The sequence below is a fragment of the Elephantulus edwardii genome, unplaced genomic scaffold (genome assembly GCF_000299155.1).
Source record: "Elephantulus edwardii isolate Elephantulus edwardi_28Jun2011 unplaced genomic scaffold, EleEdw1.0 scaffold00266, whole genome shotgun sequence".
NCBI lineage: Eukaryota > Metazoa > Chordata > Mammalia > Macroscelidea > Macroscelididae > Elephantulus > Elephantulus edwardii.
Genome location: NW_006400016.1, coordinates 827,431 through 853,220, shown reverse-complemented (window position 1 = coordinate 853,220; position 25,790 = coordinate 827,431). Strand labels below are relative to the sequence as shown.

The 25,790-nt window shown below is 51.3% G+C and overlaps 2 protein-coding genes across 2 annotated transcripts in view; one reads left to right on the top strand and one right to left on the bottom strand.

Moving 5' to 3' along the window:
- Positions 1–1,927: 1,927 nt before the first annotated feature.
- On the top strand, positions 1,928–10,453 carry ARHGAP33 (Rho GTPase activating protein 33). Its single transcript, XM_006899665.1, has 17 exons — positions 1,928–2,020; positions 2,562–2,684; positions 2,774–2,851; positions 2,931–2,997; positions 3,082–3,141; positions 3,231–3,383; positions 3,464–3,566; positions 4,981–5,125; positions 5,206–5,288; positions 5,381–5,488; positions 6,154–6,299; positions 6,942–7,095; positions 7,182–7,327; positions 7,401–7,475; positions 8,427–9,107; positions 9,198–9,589; positions 9,677–10,453. The coding sequence occupies exons 1-17, from the start codon at positions 1,928–1,930 to the stop codon at positions 10,451–10,453; spliced, it is 3,384 nt and encodes a 1,127-aa protein (XP_006899727.1).
- Positions 10,454–19,277: 8,824 nt separating this feature from the next.
- The window catches only part of PRODH2 (proline dehydrogenase (oxidase) 2), a 13,707-nt gene continuing 7,194 nt past the window's right edge, over positions 19,278–25,790 (bottom strand). The window contains exons 5-10 of the mRNA XM_006899715.1: positions 23,737–23,817; positions 23,503–23,658; positions 23,267–23,433; positions 20,590–20,700; positions 20,280–20,365; positions 19,278–19,447 (exon numbers count right to left, since the gene is read on the bottom strand). Coding sequence (XP_006899777.1) covers positions 19,278–19,447; positions 20,280–20,365; positions 20,590–20,700; positions 23,267–23,433; positions 23,503–23,658; positions 23,737–23,817 — 771 coding nt within the window. The remainder of the gene's footprint in view (positions 19,448–20,279; positions 20,366–20,589; positions 20,701–23,266; positions 23,434–23,502; positions 23,659–23,736; positions 23,818–25,790) is intronic.

Genomic DNA, 25,790 nt, shown 5'->3' with positions numbered 1-25,790 from the left:
GCTCTGAGAGTGGGGTAATGGGGTTGATGGAGCTGGAGAGGGCCTTTGAATGTCAGACCAAGCAGTGCAGACTTGATCTCGAGGACAAGCATGGAGCCACTAAAGGGCCAGGAACTCCAGAGAGGCAGAGGCAAATCTGTGTTGTGTGTAAATGCTCCAGCATTTGTGAAGGAGAGGCTGGGGGGTGGGGACAAGAGGGGAGGGTGGTCTGGGAAAAGGTTGGAAGCAGAAAGACTGATGAGCTGGATGGGGGCTGTGATTGCTCAACATGGAGGAAAACCTAATTGGTGACTGCTACTCTATGAGTTTGGGTTTTAAGCAGGGCTGGGACCAGCAGTTCTTTCTCTCCTCTCCTGCTTAACCCTTGGCTGTCTCCTCCTCAACTCATGCTCCTTCCGCCCCTCCACCCCAGACCACACACGCAGAGCAAATTCACCCCAGCCTGCCTGCCCTCACCTCTTGCCTGACTACCCACCTACTGTATGCTCAGAATGGTGTGTGGAGCAAGCCAGGCTTGTAGGCCCAGGCGAGGAGATAACAAAGTTCCCATTGTTATCCACCAATGTTCATCTCTGGCGTCCTCTGATTCTTCTTTCTGTTCCACAGGCTCGAAGCACTGACAGCCTGGATGGCCCTGGGGAGGGCTCAGTGCAGCCCCTGCCCTCAACAGGGGGGCCCAGCGTGAAGGGGAAGCCTGGCAAGAGGTGAGGGCTGCGGGAGTGGTTCTGCTTAGGAGGGGAGTCCTGTCTCAGGGAACCATGGGTCATGCATTACCCCTTCTCCAGGCTCTCAGCACCTCGAGGCCCCTTCCCCCGGCTGGCTGATTGTGCTCATTTTCATTATGAGAATGTTGACTTTGGCCACATTCAGGTATGGAGGACTTTGCACTTGTGGGGGAGGGGAAATGCCACCCTCCCCACCCCCCATGCAAAATCAATTGCCTGAAACCTGTTTTGGGTTGGGCTGCACTGTGAAGTGGCATGAGTTGGTGGGGCTGAAGGAGAAAGCTGCTGTCATTCATTTATATCTTCCTTTAACTGCTTTTTTTATGGGGAACCTGCTCTGTGCCAGAGTCCTGTTCTCTGCCTGTGATATCACTAGGTCTGGCCCTGGAGGAGGTCCAGGTAGAGGAGGCACACCTGTCCCCAGACAGTCCCAGTCTGGAAATGGTCAGGATGAGGACAAGAGCAGGACCCATTTTTGCTTCCCTTGCAGCTCCTGCTGTCTCCAGAGCGCGAAGGGCCCAGTCTGTCTGGGGAGAATGAACTGGTGTTTGGGGTGCAGGTGACCTGTCAGGTGAGGCCCCCTCTACCTATCATCTCAGTCCCCAGCTCGGTGTACAGGGATCATCGGGCCACTCTGTCCCTCCTGCTCCCCCAGGGCCGCTCCTGGCCGGTGCTCCGCAGTTACGATGACTTCCGTTCTCTGGACACCCACCTTCACCGGTGCATATTTGACCGGAGGTTTTCTTGTCTCCCAGAGCTCCCACCACCCCCAGAAGGTGCCAGGGCTGCCCAGGTAACCTGCTGTGGCCCCAGCCCCTGCCTCAGCCACTGGTGTTTCCCCAGTGGTGGTGTGTGAAGCCAACAGGATTGGAAGGGTAGATAAATGTTTATATACTGGTTGGTATGTCTCACCTCCTGACCAATCAGCATGAAAACCCCCAGATCTGCAGCAAGAGTTCTAGAGGCAGGCTTCATTTAGTTTCAAGATCAAAGGGCAGTCCGAGGGCTTCCACGGGAGGGTTGGGAGCTTGGCACAGCACATTTACAACCGATTTGACAGTGTTTCAGTACTGAACAGCTGGGCAGCATCACATACCTGACCTGAATTTCATCCTTGCCCAGAAGCGAGCTGGGGCTGTGTGGGAGGGCAGTGAGGGCACCCAGGACTCTGATGTGCATTCATCCTGACCCTCTGCCCCCAGATGCTGGTTCCACTGTTGCTGCAATACCTTGAGACACTGTCAGGACTGGTGGACAGTAACCTCAACTGTGGGCCTGTGCTGACCTGGATGGAGGTGAGCTTCAGAAGAAGGGCTTAATGTTGAGAGTGAGTGAGGGCTGTCTGAGGGGCACAAGCCAGCCCGGGAAAGTGTGTAGGCACAGGAAGGAAATGAGCCAGAGTGGAGGAGGCAGTGGTATTTTAGTGTCTGTGTGGGCACATGCCTGTGAGAGATGAGTGTGTGTGTGTGTGTGTGTGTGTGTGTGTGTACAGGTGCTGAGCATTTAAAGGGATCTTGGTGGCTGTAACTCACAGAACACCTGGCTGATCATGGCATAAACTGGAGGGATTTAGGGAATCAGTATGCAGTGTCTGCCATGGAGGATGAGGGGTACAGGGGTGTATAAGGAGGACTTAGGGGAAGGGGTCCTGGTATTTGGGCAGGGAAAGAATAAGGAAGGGGATCTGTTTGGAAAGGGCAAGAATTTAGGAGTTTGTACTGAACAAACAAGGCTTTAGGTGGGGACAGGTGGGGACGCCTCTTAGGCATGGAGGACCTTCCTTGTCTTCAACATCACCTCCTGGCCTCTCCCTGCCACCTGTCTTCTCCATCCCAGCTGGACAATCATGGCCGGAGGCTACTTCTCAGTGAGGAAGCCTCGCTCAACATTCCTGCAGTGGCCGCTGCCCACGTGGTCAAACGATATACAGCCCAGGCACCAGATGAGCTGTCCTTTGAGGTGAGGCTATGGAGTGGCAGTCCTCCACTGGGCTCCCCACTTCCCTGACCCCTTTGATCCCCCTACTCCTCCCACCTGTTCACTTCCAGGTGGGGGACATTGTCTCAGTGATTGACATGCCACCCACAGAGGATCGGAGTTGGTGGCGGGGCAAGCGAGGTTTCCAGGTGAGCTCTGGGTAGATGGTGGGGCCAGGGTACTGGTCAACCTGGAGCAGCTCGGCTACTGACCCTGCACCCTCCTCAGGTTGGTTTCTTTCCCAGCGAGTGTGTGGAGCTGTTCACAGAGCGCCCAGGTCCTGGGCTAAAGGCAGGTGAGTGTTGTGGCTGGAGTGGAAACTGCCTGCTGAGTCCTTTGCCTGCTGTCCCATCTTTTCTACCCACTGTTCACCCCACAGATGCTGATGGCCCCCCAGGTGGCATCCCAGTTCCCCAGGGCGTGTCCTCTCTGACCTCAGGTATGGAAACAAGGGGCACATGCCCATCCTCCTGCTCTGCTAAGCCTGTGGCCGTGCTGACCCTGTGTGCTTGGCCTTCATCCCCACAGCAGTGCCCCGGCCACGTGGGAAGCTGGCTGGCCTCCTCCGCACCTTCATGCGTTCTCGCCCCTCACGACAACGGCTGCGACAGCGTGGGATCCTGCGGCAGAGGGTGTTCGGCTGCGACCTGGGAGAGCACCTCAGCAACTCAGGCCAGGATGGTGAGGCCCGGGTTGGACCACCACCCCATCCCTCCTGCCGGGACATGGGGCCCACCCCTAACCCCCAGATCTTCTCCCAGTACCCCAGGTGCTGCGCTGCTGTTCAGAGTTTATCGAGGCCCACGGAGTGGTCGATGGAATCTACCGGCTCTCGGGTGTGTCCTCCAACATCCAGAGGCTGCGGTAAGCCCTCCAACTCACTCTCCCTTCCACAGACGCTGACTGAGTGGCATGGCGACCAGGGGCTCTGTGTTGTTACCAGGAATTGGGAAGGCATGGGTGGACCAAGACCAAGGTCAGGTTAGGGCTTTCTGGAGGCGATGACTTCCCATTTGAGACCCTAACAGTCAAAGTCAGCATTCTGAGCAGGACCATCTGCCATACATTGTTTTAGGTAAAAAGACACAGCAAATAACTAGAAACCCCTGCCACACGGCCCAGAAGCTCTCATTGCAATTGGGTTGGTCCCAACTCACAGCTGACCTGTCAGCAGGTTTCTGGGACTGCACCTCACACGGGAGGAGATTACCTGTCTTTCTCCTGAGAAGTGCAGTGGATTCAAGCCACCAGAGAAGTGCCACTTTTGGATTAGCAGTTTAACTCTATGGACTATACTGCCAGAGGCTTCCTTCTTATAAACTTGTTTTTGTCGTGTGCTTTGAGTCAGAACTGACTCATAGCTGACCATCCAGTGGGTTTTCAAAGGCCATAAATCACACAGGAGATCGCTCATCTTTCTCTTGCAGAGCAGCTGGTGGACTTCTTACCACTAGAGCAGAGATACAAGAAAGTGATAGATAATACTAGAAAGTGACAGTGCTATGGAGAAAAATAGATTGGAGTAAGGAGGATAATAATGACAGAATCAGGATAGAGTATTGCCATTTAAGTCGGGTGGACAGAGACACCTTCCTGGGAGACCTCTGGAGGACAGGGAGGGAGTGGCATGTTGACAGTGGATGGAACAGCTGGTGTGAAGGAGAAGCAGTAGATGTGTAGAAGCAGAACTGCAGGGCCGTTTTGATGACTGTTAAGGTTTTGGCTTTTACTCTGGATGATGAGTGATCATCTGAGGTGATGAGGAACTGCTTTCATCAGTGCAGAGATGTGAAGGAATGAGACATTAGCCAGGGGCTGATGGGCAGGGGACCATGAGGCCAGAGAGAGAAACCTAGAGGAACGAGTAAGAGATGAGGCCAGAGATCAAGGTGGACAGGAGTTTCTACCTCTGCATCATGAAGTATGACCAGGGGCATGCTGGGATTTGACCTGTCTTTCCCAGTGGCCTCTTGAAAGGGTATGACACAGCATCATGGTCAGAGCATGGGGCCTGCTCCCATGTCAGATAGCTCTGTGTAACTGTTGCCTCAGTATCCTCTCCTGCAAAATGGGTACCCTCAATTTTTCACACAGGCTTTCTTGTAGAGAGGATTCTGTAAGTTTCTGTCTCAGAAGAGCCCAGCATAGAACCTGGGGGAGAAGGTTGCCTCCACCTGAGGGCACTTGGAGTCAGGAAGAGGGAGAGCAAGACCAGGTAGATCAGAAGTCAGCTCTGACCAAAATCTCCCTCCCCTCCTCCTTGGCTTTGTGGCTTTAGGCATGAGTTTGACAGCGAGAGGATCCCCGAGCTGTCCGGCCCTGCCTTCCTGCAGGACATCCACAGTGTGTCCTCCCTCTGCAAGCTCTATTTCCGGGAACTGCCGAACCCCTTGCTCACATACCAGCTCTATGGGAAGTTCAGTGTGAGTGTAGGTGCTGGGTGGAGCTGGGGGCAGCTGGGATGTGCCAGGCCCACCCTCATCATGCCTGTCCACTCTCTCAGGAGGCCATGTCAGTGCCCAGGGAGGAGGAGCGCATGGTGCGGGTCCATGACGTCATCCAGCAGTTGCCCCCACCACACTACAGGTAAACCTGAGAGGTGGGGAGTGTCGTGGTAATTGGGGGAAGTGTCCCTGGAGAGTCGAGGCTCAGGTGTCCTTCTTCAATCCCGTTCCCAGGACCCTAGAATACCTGCTAAGACACCTGGCCCGCATGGCGAAGCACAGTGCCAACACCAGCATGCATGCCCGCAACCTTGCCATTGTCTGGGCTCCCAACCTGTTGCGGTAAGCTGGCACCTCTCTGGAGTGAGGTGCAGCCAGGGGAGAGCTCTGCCTCCCTGATCTAACTTGGGTCTTCCACCTCCCTCTGGCTGTGGTAAGGCAGGGTGGGGCGATTGTTGTTCCTAGGTCACTATGAGTCGTAGTCAACTTGATGGCACCTAACAGCAATGTAACGGGAGAGCTCTGGTGGTTTAGTAGTAAGAGTTGCACTGCCAATTTAGAAGGACACAGTTCAAATCCACAAGCTGCTCCACAGGAGAAAGGTGGACAGTCTCCTGCCATGCAGTATACTGCTTCTGAAAACCTGCTGAAGGTCAGTTATGAGGCAGTCCCGACATGATGGTACCTAACACCACCAGCGATAACCAGGCTGAGGAGCAGAGACCAGGAGGAGGCTGCTGTGATGGGAGATCGTGTAGATGGAGCCAACAGGGCTTGCTCAGAGACTGGACATAGGATTTGGGGGTGGTGGCAGCCAAGAAGAACCCCAGACCAGAACTCCTGGAAAGACTGCAGTAACCAAAATGTTTGGGGGAATATAGATTTTAGAGAAGGTTGAGAGCCTAGTTCTTGGTAAGGTTAGTTTGAGAAGGCCAGAGTGTTACTGGTTGTCCACCTTGCCCAGTGAGAACCCACTGGCTGGAGACGCCTCTCTCTCACCCCTCCAGATCCATGGAGCTGGAGTCAGTGGGCCTGGGTGGAGCCGCCGCCTTCCGGGAGGTTCGGGTGCAGTCTGTGGTGGTGGAGTTCCTGCTCACCCATGTGGACGTCCTGTTCAGTGACACGTTTGCCTCAGCTGGACTGGACCCTGCAGGTGTGCCCCACCCCCCACCCCCACGTCCTGGCTACTGACCCTCCCTTGTCAGGACCCCAGTGGGTGGGCAGGTGGGCCCCCAGCCCTATCTATCCCTACAGGGATGCCAATGGGCTGCCTGTCCAGCTCCTTGAGGACTGCCCCAGCCTCCTCCACCCCCTAGCCTCCTTCTCATTTCAGCTCCTCTGCTCAGGATCCCCACACTTCTTGGCCCTGACGCTGCTCTTCCTTCACCCCTTGTAGCTCCTGGGGGCGCTCAGGGCCATGGGTCCACCTGGGAGGAGGTGGGAGGTCCCCAGACTTGGCCCCACCCCGGCCCCTCCCAGACTCCCTGCCCTGCCCGGGACCCCAGCCCAGTCAGGATTCAGCTCATCGGAGGGCCCTCTGGCCTGAGGTAACTGGAGCCAGAGCCGCTGTCCTCGCTGGCTGCTGGGAGCTGCCTCCTCATCAGCTCATTCTGCCTCACTCCTCCCCCTCACCTGCCTGTTGCCCACCCATTCCCACCTGACTGGCCCTGGTCCCCTGCCTTGCCAGCCCGGGTGGGCACGCTGTGGGGTCGGGGCTTGGGCTGTAGCGCTTGGCTTTGCCTGCAGCCTCAGGTGGTCCCAGGGCTGACCATCATCCCTTTTCCACACCCTCCAGGCCGCTGCCTCCTCCCCAGACCCAAGTCCCTCGCAGGCAGCGGCCCCTCAACTCGCCTGCTGACGCTGGAAGAGGCCCAGGCCCGCACGCAGGGCCGGCTGAGAACCCCAACTGATTCCACAGCTTCCAAGGCCCCGGCCTCACCTGCAGACAGGTGAGCGGCATGGTTCGGGAGGGCAGAGGACAGGCCTGGAGGCCTGGTCTCCTCACACTGTTCAATGTGTCTCACCCAAACCCCAGGAGGAAACGGGAGAGAGGAGGGAAGCAGCGGAAGCCCGGGGTCAGCAGCTGGAAGACTTTCTTTGCGCTGGGCCGAGGCCCTGGCGTCCCCCGAATGAAGCCTCTCCCTTGGCTGGGGAGCACCCGCACCCCATCGCAGCCTTCAGGTCAGAGGCCGGGCAGGCAGTGCAGGGCAGGCTGTGTGTGGACTGCTCCCGTGATACCGGCTTCTCTTTGCAGGCAGCCGAAATGACACGGTCACACTGAGGTCTGCCAAGAGTGAGGAGTCTCTGTCATCGCAGGCCAGTGGGGCTGGTGAGCACAGGGTGTGGGTGGGCCATACTGGAGGGAGCTGGGATGTGCTGAGATCCTGCACTTGGCTTCTAAATGCTGTACTTCAAATTTAAGGGTCTGGAGTTTTAACATTTTTTTAAATCAGAACATGAAGTACAAGGAATTGGATAAAGCATCTCCTTTTGTGACACTCTTAATTATTGGTCCTTTCATAATGACTTTTTTTTTCCAAAAAAAGAAAAAAAATTAAATTATGACACCCATGGCCAATGCCAGATCAAGAATTTCCCCTGAGTGCCTCACCTTTTGTACCTGCCATCTTCTGCCAGAGGCATTCATTGACTTGTTCTGAAGCTTTACCATATACAGTTGTTTACCTAAAACCTGTGGTTCAAGTTCAATCCTTTTTGAAACTTTATCTAAGGAGAACTACAAGAAGGCATCATGCTGTATGTGGAACTTGATCCTCCCAACCCCCCACCCCCCCGTTTACAACTGACGTAAACTACCCACCCTATACAATGTGGCTCAGCCCCATCTCCTCCATTATTTCATCTCGTCACTTAACACCTTACTACCAGCAGAGTCAGAGGTTCTTAGGAGTGGAACCTGATGTGCCCTCACTTCTATGAAGTGGCTCTGTCATCTGCCCAGGAGTTGAGAGGTTTTTCTCTAGGGTGTGCCCTGTTCAGGTGGACACAGTCCAGTTCTTTTCCAAAAGTCACCGATTCAGTCTGGACTCTCATCGGTTGAGAATGAGAGCCTGTGGGCCTGGTGCTCACCACCCACGGTGCTGGCTGACTCAGTCTGGAATGGTTTTGCCTGTCATTTTATAATCATCTGTGAGCCTCGACAGGGAAGTGCTTCTTTGTGTCTCTTCCCCAGCTTTCTGATGGATTGTGTGCTTTATTTTCACCAGTGTAGAAGGATGTGAAGTTCTGACCTCTAGTATTCTCACCCCCACCCTTCCAGGCTTCCAGAGGCTGCACAGGCTCCGAAGACCCCACTCGAGCAGCGATGCTTTCCCTGTGGGTCCAGCGCCCGCGGGTTCCTGTGAGAGCCTGTCCACTTCCTCTTCATCTTCCTCCTCAGAGTCGTCCTCTTCGTCCTCCTCATCCTCAGCAGCTGGCCTGGGAGCACCCTCCGGGTCCCCCTCACACCGCACCTCGGCCTGGCTGGATGATGGGGATGAGCTGGACTTCAGTCCACCCCGCTGCCTCGAGGGGCTCCGGGGGCTTGACTTTGATCCCCTCACCTTCCGCTGCAGTAGCCCCACCCCAGGGGACCCCGCTCCCCCAGCCAGCCCAGCCCCTCCAGCCTCCGCTTCTGCCTTCCCACCCAAGGTTACCCCCCAGGCCCTCTCACCCCGCGGGCCGGCCAGCCCAGCCTCCCCTGCTGCCCTGGACATCTCAGAGCCCCTGGCTGTCTCGGTGCCCCCTGCAGTGCTGGAGTTACTGGGGGCTGGAGGGACATCTGCCTCGGTGACCCCGTCACCACCCCTGCCACCAGCCCTCAGCCCGGGCCCAAGTCTGCGACCCCACCTAATCCCCATGCTGCTGCGGGGAGCGGACACTCAGCTGAGCGACAACTGCCAACAGGAGATCTGCAACAAGCTGGCCCTACCTGACCTCCGGGCGCCCCAGGCCCAGCTTGGTGAGTTTTGCTGGGCACACCCGTATCCTCACAGACGCCCAGGCTGTGCCCGAGACTTCACTGAGCCCACTCCCATTCCTCTCTGTGTAGATCCTGGGACAGAATCTCCTCTGCTGCCCCCACCCTTGTCCCTACTGCGGTCTGGGGGGGCTCCGCCCCCACCCCCCAAGAACCCAGCACGCCTCATGGCCCTGGCCCTGGCTGAGCGGGCTCAGCAAGTGGCCCAGAAACAGAGCCAACAGGAGCATGGGGGTACACCCCCAGCTCCCCGCTCCCCTTTCCGACGCTCACTATCCCTTGAGGTGGGTGGCGACTCCCCAGGGACCTCAGGGAGTGGGCTCTCCCCCAGCCTGGTATCTCACCTTGGGGCCTGGGCCCCAGGACCCCCACCCTACCTACCAAGGCAGCAAAGCGATGGGAGCCTGGTGAGAAGCCAGCAGCCCACAGGGCCCCCCCGGAGGGGCCTCAGAGGTGCTGCCCAGGTTAGTGCCCAGTTCAGAGCTGGCAGGGGCTGCAGGGACCCACCAAGGATAATGGCAGCCCAGTCACCATGTTCTGCCCCCTCACAGGCTCCTCCCCCGAGCTTCTTCTCCTCAACCCCCCGGGAGTGCATGCCACCCTTTCTCAGGGTCCCCAAGCCAGGCCTGTACCCCCTGAGTGCTCCATCCTTTCAGCCCAGTCCCCCCGCCCCCGTGTGGAGAAGCCCCTTGGCACCACTTGACAGGGGGGAAAACCTTTACTATGAGATTGGAGGTGGTGAAAGTGCTACCTACTCTGGCCCCACTCGGTCCTGGAGTCCCTTCCGCTCCATGCCCCCCGACAGGCTCAATGCCTCCTATGGCATGCTTGGCCAATCACCGCCACTTACCAGATCCCCCGATTTTCTGCTCAGTTACCCACCACCACCCTCCTGCTTCCCACATGACCACCTTAGCTACTCAGCCTCCCAGCACCCTGCTCAGCGTCCTATGCGGTCTGAGCCCCTCTATGTAAATCTAGCTCTGGGGCCCAGGGGGACCTCACCTGCCTCCTCCAGTTCCTCATCACCCCCTGCTCACCCCCGAAGCCGCTCAGATCCTGGGCCTCCAGCTCCTCGCCTTCCCCAGAAACAGCGGCCCCCTTGGTGTCCCCGCACTCCCCATAGAGCACCTGGGCCCTGGGCCCCACCAGAACCCCTATTGCTCTACAGGGCATCCCCACCAGCCTATGGGAGGGGGAGTGTGCATCACCGGGGGTCTTTGTATAGGAATGGGGGTCAAGGAGGGGAGGGGGCTGGTCCCCCACCCCCCTACCCCACTCCCAGCTGGTCCCTTCACTCTGAAGGCCAGACCCGAAGCTACTGCTGAGCCAGAGCTGGGAGGGGCCTTCTTCCCTCCCCTCCCCCTCACTGGATCTTGGCCCAGCCCCATGCTGTATTTTGTATTTTCTTGAGCTCCTGAGCCCTGTCCCAGGTTTCTAACTTTGTAACTTGCTTCTGATGTGGATCCCTCAACTGCCTAGGCTCAAGGGCACACCTGTACCCTCTTCTCCACCCTGGGGACCCTTGCACAAATCTGGAAGTGGGCTGGGCTGACACCCTGCCCTTCCTTACCCCCCAGGAGCCTCAGTGTGTCCTACCTTGTACACAGGGGATTCGGGGGTATCTCCTGCCCATTCCCGCCCCCAACCCCCCAACTAAACCACCTCACAAAGTTAATGAATAAAAATGGTGAAAACGCACCTGCTGGCATCATGCTGGGCTAGGCTCTGTGAGGGAAGAGGCAGAGGGATGGGAATGCCTCATCACTTTATTTCCTCTGGACAAGCACCAAGGTGTGTCACTCTGGGAGGCCCTGAGGGGTGCCATCTGCAGAGATAGGGCCGAGAAGGGGGTGAAACTGAGGAAATAGGGCTGAAGCTGGGCCCTCCCAGGGTTGGAAGCCGCCTCAAAGCTCTGCCATGAAGATCCATCCTGAAGAGTAGTAGGGAGGGAGAACCAGGGTTACGTGGGGAGGAGAGGAGCCGGCCCCTATCAAGAACTCCGATTCTCAATTCTGCTGGCTCAAGAAAGAACCACCTTTGATCATCTCAGGCCTGGATGCCGACAGGAGGAAAAGAGGAGAGCTGCCACTCCTCAATCCTTCTGCTCCAAACATTTCCCAGGGTGTGAGAAGTCTTTGACAGTCATTGAGGTGACCTCACAGGGCTTGGAGATCCAGCAGGGCTACATGCAAGGGGCTAAGAGAAGTTCCTCTTTAACTACTCCACAGAGCTGGAGGTCCCAGCAGAGATGCTAAATCCTGAATGCTAGAGTCCAGGGAGGGGCACTAGGTTGGTCACAGATAAGGGAGGGAACAGGTGAGAGTACCTGGTGGTGGTGGTGGTGGGAGCATGTGGTCCAAGAAAAGGCAGCCAGGGAACTTTGGGTTGGTTCAGATGAGGGATGAGAGGGGAGTGGAAGGGCCTGGGGATGTGGTCTCTTGGGCATCTGGCCAGCAGCTGAGGCTGGGGTCAGAGCTGCAGCCTGCTGTGGCCCAAGATCTCAGGGGTGGCTGGGGCCTATGGAAATGGACAGATTGGGTTACCTGGTACCACACAGCTTCCTTGGTCCTCTATAGGCCCACCTGGCTCCTACCTGGGATGGGATATGAAAACAACATAGGGGACATGGATCTGGGTCTGGATTTGGCTTCAGGAGCCACTTGCAGTGCAATGTCACAAGGGGGATAGAATGGGGAGCACAACCCAATTGTGCCCAGCATCCATCATTACCCTCTCACCTGGTGCAGAACTCTGCGGTTGGGGAGGGGGTGTCAGTGTGGCCTGATTTCTCTGAGAGCTTGTCTCAGTAGCCAAGTCCTGTAGAGAAGGCTGGCTACAAGGTGGTGGCCTGGCCACTGGGTGGTGGCCTGGCCACAGGTGCATCCCAGCTCCTGTCTGCCTGGCTATACCTTGGCTATGGCCTCCCCTTGCAGGTATCATGTGCTATGCAGGCTGCCCCATCTGTCAGCAGGCTCTTGGTCCAGCCCAGCCTGCACCAGGGCCTGGTAGGGGCCTGACACCAGGGGGTCCAGAGCCAGGCTCTCACCTGCCTCCAGCTTGGCTTTGACTTCAAAGCCCTTCTCTCCCAGCTCCAAGCAGCTCTCCTGTGGATAAGTATGACTGGGGGAATCAACAGAGAGTGTGCTTCAGTAGAGGTAAGGGGCCAGTGTCACTCACTGACCAGTGAAGACCTCTTGGGCCAGTATGTCAAAGCTGTAGAGGTCTGAGGTAATGGCAGGCACGTCATCACAGATCAGCTCAAGTGGCAGCCAAGGGTACAGCTGATAGGGCAGGGGTAGCCCTGCTTGTGACTTGGGGAACCCAAGGAGTGTGGTAAGTCTCAGGCTGTGCAGACAGGGCTACATGCAGGTGTCGACGACAGCTGACGATGGTGCTGGGGGCACCTGTGCTCCAGACTGCCCACCTTGACCAGGCCGGGCCATACCAGCTGCACAATGTAGAAGCTGAGGCCACCATGAGCACGCCAGCGGGCCTGCAGGAACCACAGGGCTTTGAGCACCTGCAGCAGAAGATGGCCAGGCAACAGGACCCCCACAGCCTGGGCCCCTCTGTGCCTTGAGCCCTGTGCGTGAAGCAGCATGTGCAGGGAGCCCAGCTGCAAGGCTCGATGAGGAAGCATAGCCTCAACAAGTCCGCAGAGGCTCAGGGTCAACAGCAGCAACAGGCTGGGATGGTTCAGGGTGCTGTGGGGTAAGGGCAGACTATGCACAAGGAGGTCCCAACCCGCTGGGTGGGGGCTGCTCCTGAACACAGATCGCCACGTGCTGTGACCCTAAAGGTCTGTGCTAGCCACTGGGCAGAGAAACACAGCCAGAGTCACACGGCCCAGCAGTAGTAGAGCTGGACACCCAACTTGTACCACACTGATGGTGCCCTTCCTCCTGCCCATTTCTTCCCTGAGGCCTAGAAAACACAGCCAGTGGTCACTTTCCAGTAGGGGACAGTGGTCACAACCATACACAAGCTCCCTACCAGTTGCTGGCCCAGAGTGAAGACTTATTTAGGAGGCATTATTTATGGCAAGACTCTGGTCTTCTGCTTATGAAACACTTGCTTTGGAAAGGCCAAGGCTGCTATGTGAGCTGGGCTGGGCAACAGTAGGTGCAATACTGAAGGTCAGCCAACAGCACCTCAGGCTGGATCCCAGGGGCATTCAGATGGCTTGCAGTCACAGGGTGGCCCTGCCCTGGGGGCTGGAGAGTGGAGAGACAATGACCAAGGAGGATAGAAGGAGAATTGATGCCTTTGAGCTGTGGTGCTGGAGAAGAGTATTGAGAGTACCATGGATTGCTAGGAAAACAAACAGATTCATCCTGGAAAGGGTTAAACGGGGTGGCTCCTTGGAGGCAAGGATTCTGGGGCTTCGTCTGACATACTTTGGACATGTTTTGAGGAGGGACTGGTCCTTGGAGAGGGACATCATGCTTGGGAGGGTGGAGGGACAGCGCAGGAGGGGAAGGCCCTCTATGAGGTGGATTGATTCAGTGACTGGGATAATCTGGATGGGTGTGTCAGAGACAGTGTGATTGGCACAGAACAGAGCCGAGTTTAGGGCTGTTGTACATAGGGTTGCTATGAGTCGCAAACAACTCAACGCCAGATAACAATTGTCTCTGGGGTATTTGTTTTCTTAATTTCTTCTGTCATTTGCATCTTCTGTAGCTGTTCAGATAACTTCACGTCAACATATTTCTTCTGGTTCTCTCTATCTGGGGTATTCATTGAGTCTGCTTTTTTTTTTGAGTCTGCTTTTTTAAGGAAGAGTTATCTTGTTTTTTCATGATACCTGAGGTAGACTGCTGCTTTCTTGTGAGCCTTTTCTTAGTAGATGTTAGGTTGTTGTTTTATAGTGATCAAGAGTATGGCAATGTTTAGTGATGGACCTGTATATTTGTGCTCCTTTCTTTGTCCAAGGCCTGGAAAGCCAAGTGCCAAACAGCAGTGATCCCCCAAAGTATTTGAATGTGAAACCAACAAGTCCTGGTTTTTCCCTTCCAGAACTGGCTCCTCCGCCTCACTCGAGCTGCTCCAGCTGTCCTGCTCCCTTCCGCTTAATCTTAAGGGATCCCGCGTTGTCTAGTTAAACAGCAGTGATTACCTCAATCAAAGTACCTAGTTAATGGACTGATCCATGGCTGCTGATGACGTGTTGGCTGCTGCTGACTCCTTTGGGGTATTTATTTATTTATTATTTTTAAATTTTTATTATTTGTGTGTGTGTGTGTGTGTGTGCGCGCGTATATAGCGTCAAATCAGATTTGACTGGTACAGGAGATTTTCCTCCTTCTCCAGCAAAGCATCTGTTGGATTTGAACTGCTCATTTCTGGGATTGCAGTGCAGCTTCTTGCCACTAGGCCACCAGAGCTCGCCTCCTTTGGTTTTTTTAACTCCAATCTTTGCAAATTCCATTATAATACTTTATCATCTCAAGCTGCCTTATTTCTCCTTTGACGTTATCATTGCTTCCATTCTCTACAGATATTCTACATTCAAAAGCAAGTTTCAGGCAGCTCTTTCCTAATCATATTTTTAGTCTCTTCTGAGAGACTAAATTATCCATGTTGATTTTTTCTTTTCTTTTCTATTTGTCTGATCATTGTTTGCTTTCCTCATATATTATATCCTTGATGTAATCCATAAGAGGAGTGCTGAATATACCACAAACTGCTAAGAGAACAGGTTTGCCCTGGAGAAGGTGAAGCCCAGTTGCTCCTTGAAGTCAAGGATTTTGAAGCTCCATCTGACATACTTTGGGCATGTTGCAAGGAGGAAACAGTTCTTGGAGAGGATATCATACTTGGAAAGGCACAGGAGAGGAAGATCCTGCATGAGATGGATTGACTCAGTGACTATGGTAATGGGAGTGGGGGTGTTGGAGACGTTGAGGTTGGCTTAAGATACAGCAGGGTTCGGAGCTGTTGTACATAGAATTCCGAGTCACAAAAGACTTGATGGCACACAACAACAACAACATTCAGAACATAAAAACTGTTCTTGAGTTAGTCTCTAAATTCAAGCAGGATATACCTTAACTCTCATAGACTTGCTTTAACTTTCTTCAGTTTAAACTTAAACTTGCATATAAGCAATTGATAGTCTGTTCTATAATCAGCACAGTATTAGTTGATTACATTCCTATAATAAGGTCTGTGTGCACAGTCACCATTTATACCGCTGGAAAAAAAGGTATTTGCAATGAATAAGTCACTGGGTCAACAAATTTTATCATATGATCTCCAGAATTTCTATCACCAAAGCCATCTTTTCTAACTACCAATGTTTTGTGCCAATTTGCACAGTCCAATCATCAATAATTATCAATACATCTTGAGTACATATTTGATTACTTTTAGACCAAAAGTTGGTAAAAATCTTCAACTTCTAAAGGAAAAAAATCTTCAATTTCTTCATCTTTAGCATTAGTGATTGGTGGGTAAATGTGAATAATAGTTGCATTAACTGTTCTTTGCAGACATATGACTATTATTGTTGGCAAGGCTGCACTTCAGTGTAGATTTTTGAAATGCTATTTAAAAAAATTATTTTATTTTATTTTATACTGGTCTACATACAAAATTCATATATATTTTTTTCCATACATTTTTCTAGACACACTGAAATGTCCTCTATTAACTATGAAATGCTATGTTTGATAATTAATGTAATGCTATTTCTTTTCAATTCGTCACTCCAGGTGTACTAGACCGTATGATTTATATTAAAAATGGCCAACACTAGTCAATTTCAGCTCACTTAGTATGTTCTATTTCATTTTTTAAACCTTCCAGTTTTTCTTTCTGATTACTAGCTATGCATCCAAGAGCTGGGCAACGAGTAAGGATGACAGAAAAAGAATTGATGCCTTTGAGCTGTGGTGCTGGAGAAGAGCACTGAATGTCCCATGGATGAAAGGATATATCTTGGACACGGTGCTGCCAGAGTGCTCTTTAGAGGTAAGAATGATGAGGCTTTGTCTCATGTACTTTGGACATGATACCAGGAGGGTGATATTCCTTGGAGAAGGACATGATGCTAGAAAGAGTAAAGGGTTGGTGGAGGAGAGGAAGACCCTCAACCAGGTGGATTGATATGGTGACTGCTGCAATGGGCTCTTGTGTGTCAGGAAGTGTGAGGATGGTGCAGGATAGAACAGGGTTCAGATTTTTTGTTCACAGCATCACTATGAGTCGTGTTCAACCTGACAGCATCTAACACAAACAACAACAACAATAATTTTTTCATATATTCTATGTTCCAGTTACTAATGGATATTTGCAGCTATTTCTTCTCATGTTGAGTCATGTCACACAGGCAAATGAAGGTGCTGAAAACTTTACTCCACTTATGTCATTTAAGCCAGTTCTACTTTGAGGAGGCGGCTCTTCCTCAGTTATCCACTGGGTGTCTTCCAACCTAAGCGGTCCAACATCTGGCACTGTATAAGACAATTTTATCTTGCTATTCATAAGAGTTTCATGCAGTGTTGGGTTTGTTTTTTTTTTCAAAACTAGATCGCCAGATCTACTTATGATAGGGAAAAGGGAACTTAGATGGGAGCTTACTTTACTTAATGAAAATTACAGGCCAAAATCCTAGCATAGGCATGATATGTAATGCAGAAATACAGTCTCATTCCCTTTACTATAAAAAATAAAGCAATATATATTCCAAGCAGTGGAATAGCTGGGTCATGTGGAATTTCTATGTTCAGCTTTTTTTAGGAAATGCCAAACTGTCTTCCAGAGTGGTTGTACCATTTTACAATCTCACCAACAGTGTATAAGAGTTCCTATGTCGCCACATTCTCTCCAACCTTAGAAAATGAGAACTGAGGCACAGAGACTTGTACACCAATGTTCATAGCAGCGTGACCCTTCTCCCATGCCCATGACCAAGCCCCTCACCTCTTCCAAGAAACCCGGCAAGGGCCCAGCCTGGGCTTTTAGTTACAGCCAGTCAATGAAGACGACCCACCAGGGTTTCTGGGTCCTGGGCAGGGCTCAGCTCCATGGGAAAACAAGGTGGCAGCCAGGACATCTGAGAACTGGGAACTCAACTCCTGGGAAGGGACCAACTGGAGGCTTCATGAAGACAGGAGGAAGTGCTACGTCAGAAATGAGAGAGAACTGGCTCAAAGTGAGTAGTCTGAAAGGAGAAAGGAATGTAAGAGGCATGGGATGTGGAGGGAGATGCTTTAATGATAAAAAGTGGGTTCTGAGGGCTGGCCTGTGAGCTAATCTGAAGACTGGACACTGACTGAGAGGGGCACCTAAGAGTAGGAAAGAGCTAGGAGAGTTGGGTCTGGGCCTGGAAAAGGAATTTTAGGGTTTAGAGAAGAAAGTCTGAAGGTTACTAGCTGGAAGAAAAGGGGCCAGAAGATTAAGATCTAAGAAGGATTGGGACATGTACAATACAAGCTGTGAGGTAGATTTCTAGAAGGGAAGAGGGGAGAGTCGGTGGTTAACTGAGGAAAAGGGCCCGGGAGACTGGGTGGGGCCAGAGGGCAATAGTAGCCATAAAAGAGAGAAGACAGGCAGAGGGGGTACTGTGAGAGGTTCTGTGGGTGGGAGGTGTGGTCCCAGGATTGAGGATGTGCGTGCATGCTGGGGGTGGGCTCTATAGAAAGCTGGGAGGGTGTGAGTACTATATGGGCTCCAGGGAGAGTCTGTAGAATGGGAGATGGGATCTAATAAAGGGTAGGGGTCTCTGCAATTTAAGGAGGGTTTGGCGATTGGAATGAGGTTTGAAGATTGAGGAAAGGGTCTAAGGCCTGGGAGAGGAGTCTGCAGCCCGGGAGAGGAGTCTGGTGGAAATCTGAGGGTCTACTAAAAACGAGAGGGGGGCACTTCTCTGAACCAAACTTCGTTCAAGTGCTCACCATTGGGCACCACAGGGATAGTGATCCCCACGTGGCTGCCACGTGACGAGCACTATTTGTGGCAGCGAGATGAGCGCTGGGCGCATGCGCACCAGTGGCTTCCTGCCACGCTTGCGCAGAGAGGAGCATGTGCTACCGACCTGCAATGTCCTCCAGGAAGAGGCGATCGTGTCTTATGTCCACCTGAGAGCTTTGGGTTCAGCCTTGCACATTGCTTCCCTTACCCTGGAGGTCCTCTTTGGAAACTCCAATCCCTTCCTTTGGGATTGCAGCGCAGCTTTTTGCCACTAGGCCACCCAATTCCTTCCTGATCCTTGTATTTCATTCTCTTCTACTAGCTTCTACATTTTTCTCAGTTGCCCTCACTATTTAACTTCATCCTCTTCCCTGAGGTGCAGACTAGGGGTCTCAATCCATTGAATCCTGAAGACCTTCCCCTGAAGGTCCTTTGAGACCCTCACACCCACTGGTACCCACACTGACCTCAGTTTCTCTCCAGATTTGCCCTTCTTCTCTTGTCTTTGCCTCAAGATCAACCTCACAGTCTCCCTTTGCAAGCCTGAGTCCTAGGTTTCTCCCTGAAGACCGAGTTCCCATTGATCTCCTATGCTTTCCAGCAGCCCCCTCCTCCGGTCCCCACAGCCCAGTCCTGCTTCCTTGCCATCTTCTCTTCACCTCCCATCTTCAGTCTCCCTCTCTGTTCAACCCTTCACGTGATAGCTGGATAGATCCTATCCCTCACCTGCTTAAAACTCTCCTTGATTCCCTAGTTCCTATGGGACAGGCCACATCCTGCAGCCTGGCTTCTAAGACTGCATCCTCTGGTCCTGCGGGTTCCTCTGGCCTTGTCTTCCTGTTCCCCAATCTGTTTCTTATTTCTCAGTCTTTGAACCTGCTTTTACTCTGAATGCTCTTTACTTATGAATTCCCGTCCAGCAGGCTTTCTTGATCACTCCTAGGCCTCCTCAGTTACCTCGCCTGGTTTTGCACTATCTTTCCCCAGCAATCTTGACTACTTGGGTTTGTTTCCTGTATCATAACACTGAGAACCCTGGGCTCAGCTGTCCACAGACAGTTTACTTGCTCACACAGAACCCATATCTTCCTCCCCCTATGAGTCAGGGCCTGGAGGTGTCACCCTCTCATTTCTGGGTCCTGAGGAACCCTTCCCAAAGAGGTGGCTTCAGGCAACAGCTTGGGCAGTGGCTCAAGACTTTTATTGACCATCATGGATGCAGATGGCAGTCTCTCAGGCACCCCCCAGCAGCCTCCGCCTTAGCTCTTGGCCAAGCAACTTCTGTTCTCTGCGGGCACCGTGCAGCACACTCTGGTTCTCCTGGGCCCTCCGGATCAGGTAGGGGATGACCTCCTCCAGGGAGCCATAGGGGATTGACTTATACACAGCATAGCCAGCCTGGCCTGGGGGTGGGTGAGAGGGTGGGCAGAGTGTAGGGTGGCTCTTCTATGACCCATTTAGAACAGACTTTCACCTCTGACAGCCTGACAGACTAGATGAGTTGGACAAACTTCTCAATTTAAAGCAAAACCAAAGCCCTATAATTCTAGAACAAACTTAAAACGAATCTTAAAGTGATAGCCAAAAGAGGAAAGAATGATCAATCTAACAATTAAGAGAAAGGCTACAACTTCAGGGTGAAACTTAAGAGTTACATCTGCCTACTAGGGAATGGCCTTAGCAACAAGCAGAGCAAGGAAGACAACAACAAAGTTTATCTCTGAGTGATGATAACCATGGGTTAGTTGCTGCACAGATCAAATAATATGATTAGATTAGATATACATGATATATTTCTATAGGGTGAGTATAGGTTTAATGATTTTGTGTTGCTTAGAGAGCAGGGTTCAGAGCTATTGTGCATAGAGTCACTATGAGTTGCAGATGGCACATAACAACAACAGTACAGATCTCTGATCTATAATTAACTCAACAGCACCTAACAACAAGAGCAATAGTACCTGGCAGAAAAAAACATGAATCTTTTTATCTCAAGAAATGGGAAGCAGCTTAGCAAAAGCAATAAAGTATGAAGGAAAAAGACACTGTGATTGAGAGACTGAAAAGAAGAACAAGATAGCAGACAGCTCTGGACAGCCTGCAGATATGTGGACAACTGACTTATCTGGAAATGTGACTCTGATGGGGACTTGGCCAGGCATTGCTTTGGAAAGGGAGAAGAGATCTAGCTGTGAGAGACTGAGGGCTGATGAGAGGAATGGGCCAGTCACATACCCAGTGCTAGAGAAACATGGTCACACATCCCCAGAAGTTGTCCAAAACAGACAGGTCCGTCCTGAGGGATACCCAGATCCCACATACTGCAAAAAAGAGGTACACCCGGACCCAGAGCTGAAAGGCAGTCATTGTATAAATATATGACTTCCAGTTATTAAATATGTTGAGGTCCCTCCTAGACTTAGTGGCTTTGTATCATTCTTTGCCTTGTCCCTTGTTCACTATCTTCTGCCTGGGATGTGAACAAGGGAGAAGGAAGAGCCCTCATGTAGGACCCTATGTCCCCTCTCCCTCTCCTGCTTCCTACCGTTTGGTTGCTTGAAACACAGATTCTTCATTGTGGGAAGCCACTATGAGGCTGCACATGGGGCCACGACGGGACACATGAGTAAGCATCAGCTCCAGACAGCGGCTGTAACTGCAGAGATAAACTGGATTCAGCTCAGACATTCAGTGGAGCTTGGGCCCCAGGGATTGGTACTTGGGAAGATGAGGTTCTTTGAAGTCAGAAGAATACTCTCACTCCTGAACCAGCTGTGTTGAAGGTCATATTGAAGGTTAAGTTACTTCCCTTCTTTGAGCCCTTTCCCCCCTTTCTGAACAGCGCGCGTTAATCTACCGACCCTGTCGTGTGGATGTGTGGATGAGGAAAGTGACTCAGTGGCAGTCTCACAGTACAGGGTTACCATCTCCCGCACAAGATGACATGTGCCCAGGGTTATTCACTATCTCCCGCACAAGATGACATGTGCCCAGGGTTATTCACTATCTCCCGCACAAGATGACATGTGCCCAGGGTTATTCACTATATTGCCAGAGCTCTCTTACATACATATGGTCTTGTTATGTGTTCTCAAGTCAGAACCAATACATAGCTGACCCTCGAGTAGGTTTGCAGAGGCAGTGTATCACATAGGAGATTGCCTATCCTTTTGCAGAGAGGCTGGTGGAACAGAATCACATGCCTTTGGGATTGCAGCATGGCTTTTACCGCTGGGCCACCAGAGCTCCCTTATATAGTGGAATATTATTCAGTCATAAAGAATGAAGTACTGGCATATGACATTCTGGATGACCATGGAACATTATGCTAAGCAAAAGAAGCCAGATAGAAAAAAGCCACATATTAAGTGGTTCCATTTATGTAAAATATCCAGAATAGGTAAATCTAGAGAGGCAGAACATGGAATAGTAGTTTCCAGGGGCTGGGAGGAGGGAGAAACTGCTAATGAATGATGGAATGTTCTGGAATTTGGTAGTTATACCGTCTTGGAAATACACAAAAAGTCACTGAGCAGTACAGTTTCAAAGGATGACTTTCTTGGTATGTAAATTGCATCTCAATAAAAATTAATGGTACCAGTTATTAAGCCTGTAGGCATATATGTGCCTAGAAGCCCGTGTGAGATTTGTGTGCAATCCTGGGCTCCCATCATGGTGTAGCCCTTCTCTGTACCTTTATGAAGTCCCTCCAGCTCTACAAACCTCTGTTTGTTCCACTGTAAAATAGAACACTGCTTTCCTCCACGAGGACAGGGACATGGGACCACCTTTGATCACTGCTATGAGCCCAGGGTTCAGCACAGATCTTAAGTTGAATCACTGGTCAACCAGTGTATGCTAAAGGAGCAAACTTCTTCCCAGAGCTCAAGAATAGGGATTCAAGGACCTCACCAGCAGTGGACATCCAGCACGGGGCAATTTGATAGGGAGGGTAAGAAAGCAACTTCTAGAGCCCATTTTCCTGGGCTCAGATCCTGGCCCTGCCACTTGTTGGGGAGCTCTGGTGGGTCTGAGTGAAAAGGAGGTGTGCTGCAAAGCCAAAGGCACAAGATTTGACCCCACCAGCTGCTCCACAGGAGAAAGAGGGGTAGTCTCTTCCTTTGTGACTGAAAACCTGCTGGAGGGCCAGTTTTGAGGGCCAGTTTTGAGTTTGTTTGGACTGGACAGCACATAACAACAACCACTTAATAGCTTGGAGACTTTGCATAACTGATTACATCTCTTTGATGTCAGTTTCTTGCCCTCTGAAGTAGGAATAATACTGGTATCTGCCTCTGGGGGCTGCTTGTTCATTCATTCAGCAGATATCTACCAAATATGTGGCATGTGTCAGGCATGATTCCAAGCCCAAGTTCATTTATGTGAATAAACCAGAAACCTCTGCTCTCCTGGACCCACATTCTCCTGGAGGAGAAAGACAGAAATAATTGGATACGTGCACCTTACAGAATCTCAGATACTCAAAGTGCTAAGAAGGAGAGAAAAAAAAAGAGAGAGAGAGAGAAAGAAAACCAAGAACAAAACAAAAAGTGGGTGCAGGTGGTCCATGTTTTGATAGTGAGAGGAGAAGGGACCCCAGAGAAGGTACCAGTGAATCAAGACTTAGGAAGGTGAAGAATTGAGTTGTTTGTGAAAGAAGAATTTTCTGGGAAGAAAGGTCCTGGTATCAAGCAAGAGGCTGTTGTGGTTGGAGTGAGACAGGGAAAGGGAGGCAGATGAGAAGGTGCGTGGACCTGATTATTTTGTTTAGGATTTATTGAGAGTGAGTGAAGGATATAGAAGAGTTTCAAGTGTAGGAGTGACATGATTTGGCTCTGATAATAACTGCTCTCTCTGACTTCCTGCGAGGTACAGGATGGGAGCAAAGAAAGAGGGCCCCTTGTTGGTTCACATGGGTAGTGATGTGTCCTGGACCAACAGGGAGTGATAGCTAAACACACAAGCACAGAGCTTGATGGGTGTAATTGTGTTGGTAGTTGTATACCATTGAATTGGAACCAACCCATAGCTGACCCTGCAGTGGGTTTTCAGAGGCTGTAAACCATACAGGAAAGGATTGCCTATCTTTCTCACAAAACAGCTAGTCGATTTGAACTTCATGCCTTCCAACTGGCAGCGCAACTCCTCACCAGAACTCCAATGGATGTGGAGCCCTCACTAAATCTTAGTTGTTGTTATTATGTCTCCTGGCTCAGTCCTACCTCCGACTAGTGGCCTCATAGTCGGGCTGTGTGGGGTCTTCAGTCTGCTGGATCTGGGCCACCTCTCTCTCCTTGTTCAGGTAAGCTCCTCGTACCAGCTTCACTCCAAAGGCCAAGCCAGCCCTTTCTGCAGCCTCAGCATCCTGCTTCAGCCTCTCGTGTGTGTCCTGGCAGGGCAGGTGGGGGTCAGGGTGCTGGGACACTAGGCCACGATCCCCAAAAAGTTTAATGTATACCTTTAGATAGGCTTGGTAAGTGTTCCAGACCCAGGGCCCATCCTCCCCGGAGTTGTTCCAGCGCCTGGCCAGGGCAGCCACCAGCAAAGATAGCGCAGGGTTCAACGAGGTGTACTCAGCATCCACGAGCAGCCTGACATTCTGGGACCGGGCGTGCTGAGGACGGAGACAGTGGTCAGGGCCCACGAGTGCCAGGAGGAGCCATGGTACCAAGGTGCTGCAAAACGTTGTTACCTGTGCCACTTGGTGTAGGCGGTTCAGGGAGGCTCGGAGGTGCTGGTTCTGCTCAGCATTGAGGCAGGAGACCTGGAGGTCCTGAGGGGTTAACAGGAGAGACAGGAGGGCTCAGGGCTGCTGGACCCTCCAGGGCTTAAGCTCCTCCTCATCCCCACCATTGTTGTTGCATCAAGCTGGAACCAACCCATAGCTGCCCCTCCAGAGGGTTTTCAGAGGCCATACATTGCACAGAAGGAGGTTGCCCATCCTTCTCACGGTTGGTGGATTCAAACTGTGCTACATAACTCCCTACACCACCAGAGCCCCCTTGAGAAGTGAAGTGACTGAATTAACATACAGAAAATGCTTAGGATGGTAGCTTGCTGTAGAAGATGGAATGGACTCTGTGGGAACGGTCTGTATTAGTCTCATAGAGCCTCGGTGTCCTTATTAAGCCTCCATCTGACCTGGCTTCTTGCAGTTACCCTCACCTCCTCCTGCCTGCCCTCTCACTTACTAAGACAGCATTGTTGTTGTTTTTAATTTTTAAATGAAAATTTTTTTATTAGTACTATTAATTTTAATGAAAATTTAGAGAGAATTTGGATTTCCATTCTTACATTGTTGCACTTTTATCCCTGCCCACCCCTCCCCTCCAATTCATTCTTCTCTTTGAAAAGTAAAAGGAAAATTCTATCATTGTTACACAGTCCCTCCTCCCCGGTCCACTCCACTATGCAGCCTTCATTCTGGACTCCTGTCATGACAATAATACCTAACCACATATCCCTTTTAAACAGTTCTCTCCCTCATCTGTTTCAGTGCAGTATACATAATTTATCCCCTCTTTCTCGGTCTCCCCCCAGCCCTGATGTCAGTCCTGTTTTACAACAGTAACACTATGCAGTATTTGTCCTTTTCTGACTGAGATACTTCACTCAGCATAATGTCCTCCAGGGTCACCCATTTTGAATATTATTTCATGAATTCCTTGTTTTTCAATGCAGCATAGTATTCCATTGTGTGAATGTACCACAGCTTCTCTATCTATTTGTTTGTTGATGGGCACTTAGGTTGTTTCCAACTCTTTGATATTGTGAACAAAGCCGTGATAAACATGGGTGTGCATATATCTGCTTGGGTGGCAGTTATGGTCTCTTTGGGGTATATTCCTAGGAGTGGAATTGTTGGGTCAAATGGTATTTCTGTTTGCAACTTTTTGAGAAAGTGCCACACTGCCTTCCACAGTGGTTGCACCATTTTACACTCCCACCGACAGTGAATAAGGGTTCCAGTTTCTCCACAACCTTGCCAGCGTTTGTTGTTTGCTGTTCTGTTAAATTTTTCTATTCTTACTGGGGTGAGATGATATCTCATAGTTGTTTGTCTGCTAGTTTTTTAAATATGTTAAGCATCTTTCCACCTCAGGGCCTTTGCTCTGGCTGTTCCTTCTGGAACGTTGTTTCCCCAGATATCCACTTCTCTTACTATCACTTACTGTGCTCATGTTGACTTTAATTAAGAGCTCTTATGACCCAGTGATAAGAAGCTGTGCTGCAATCTCAGAGGCACGTGGTTTGAACTCACTACCTACGCTGCGGGAAAAGGATGGGCAGTCTCCCCTCATGCAATTAACTGCATCTGAAAACCCGCCAGAGAGTCAGCCAAGAGGTTGTTCTGATTTGACGGCATACGACGACAACAACAACAACAACAGATGGTGTACTGTTATGCATTGGGCTGTTAATTGTCAATAGTTAGATTCCAGCATCTACTGCATGGGAAAAACATGAGACCATCTGTTTCCCAGTAAGAATCATAGCCTCAGAAGGGAGCTCTGGTAGCCTAATGACAAGAGGCTGCACTACAATCCCAAAGGCTCATAGTTTGAATCCACCAGATGCTCCGCTGGAGAAGGAAGTACGGCACACAGCAGCAATGTCAGATAAGGGATTTATATCTAGAATTTATAAAATACTTGAGCACCACAACAAGATAAAGGTAAACAATCCAATTGAAAAATGGGCACAGGATATGAACAGACACTTCACCAAGGAAGACATTCAGATGGC

What these genes read in the sequence shown, in the direction of transcription:
- ARHGAP33 (XM_006899665.1), top strand. Translation starts at nt 1,928, where the DNA reads ATGCTGGTTCCACTGTTGCTGCAATACCTTGAGACACTGTCAGGACTG. An exon ending in CTGTGCTGACCTGGATGGAG is followed by an intron (nt 2,021 to 2,561) that starts GTGAGCTTCAGA and finishes TCTCCATCCCAG; the next exon opens with CTGGACAATCATGGCCGGAG. An exon ending in AGGTCCTGGGCTAAAGGCAG is followed by an intron (nt 2,998 to 3,081) that starts GTGAGTGTTGTG and finishes TTCACCCCACAG; the next exon opens with ATGCTGATGGCCCCCCAGGT.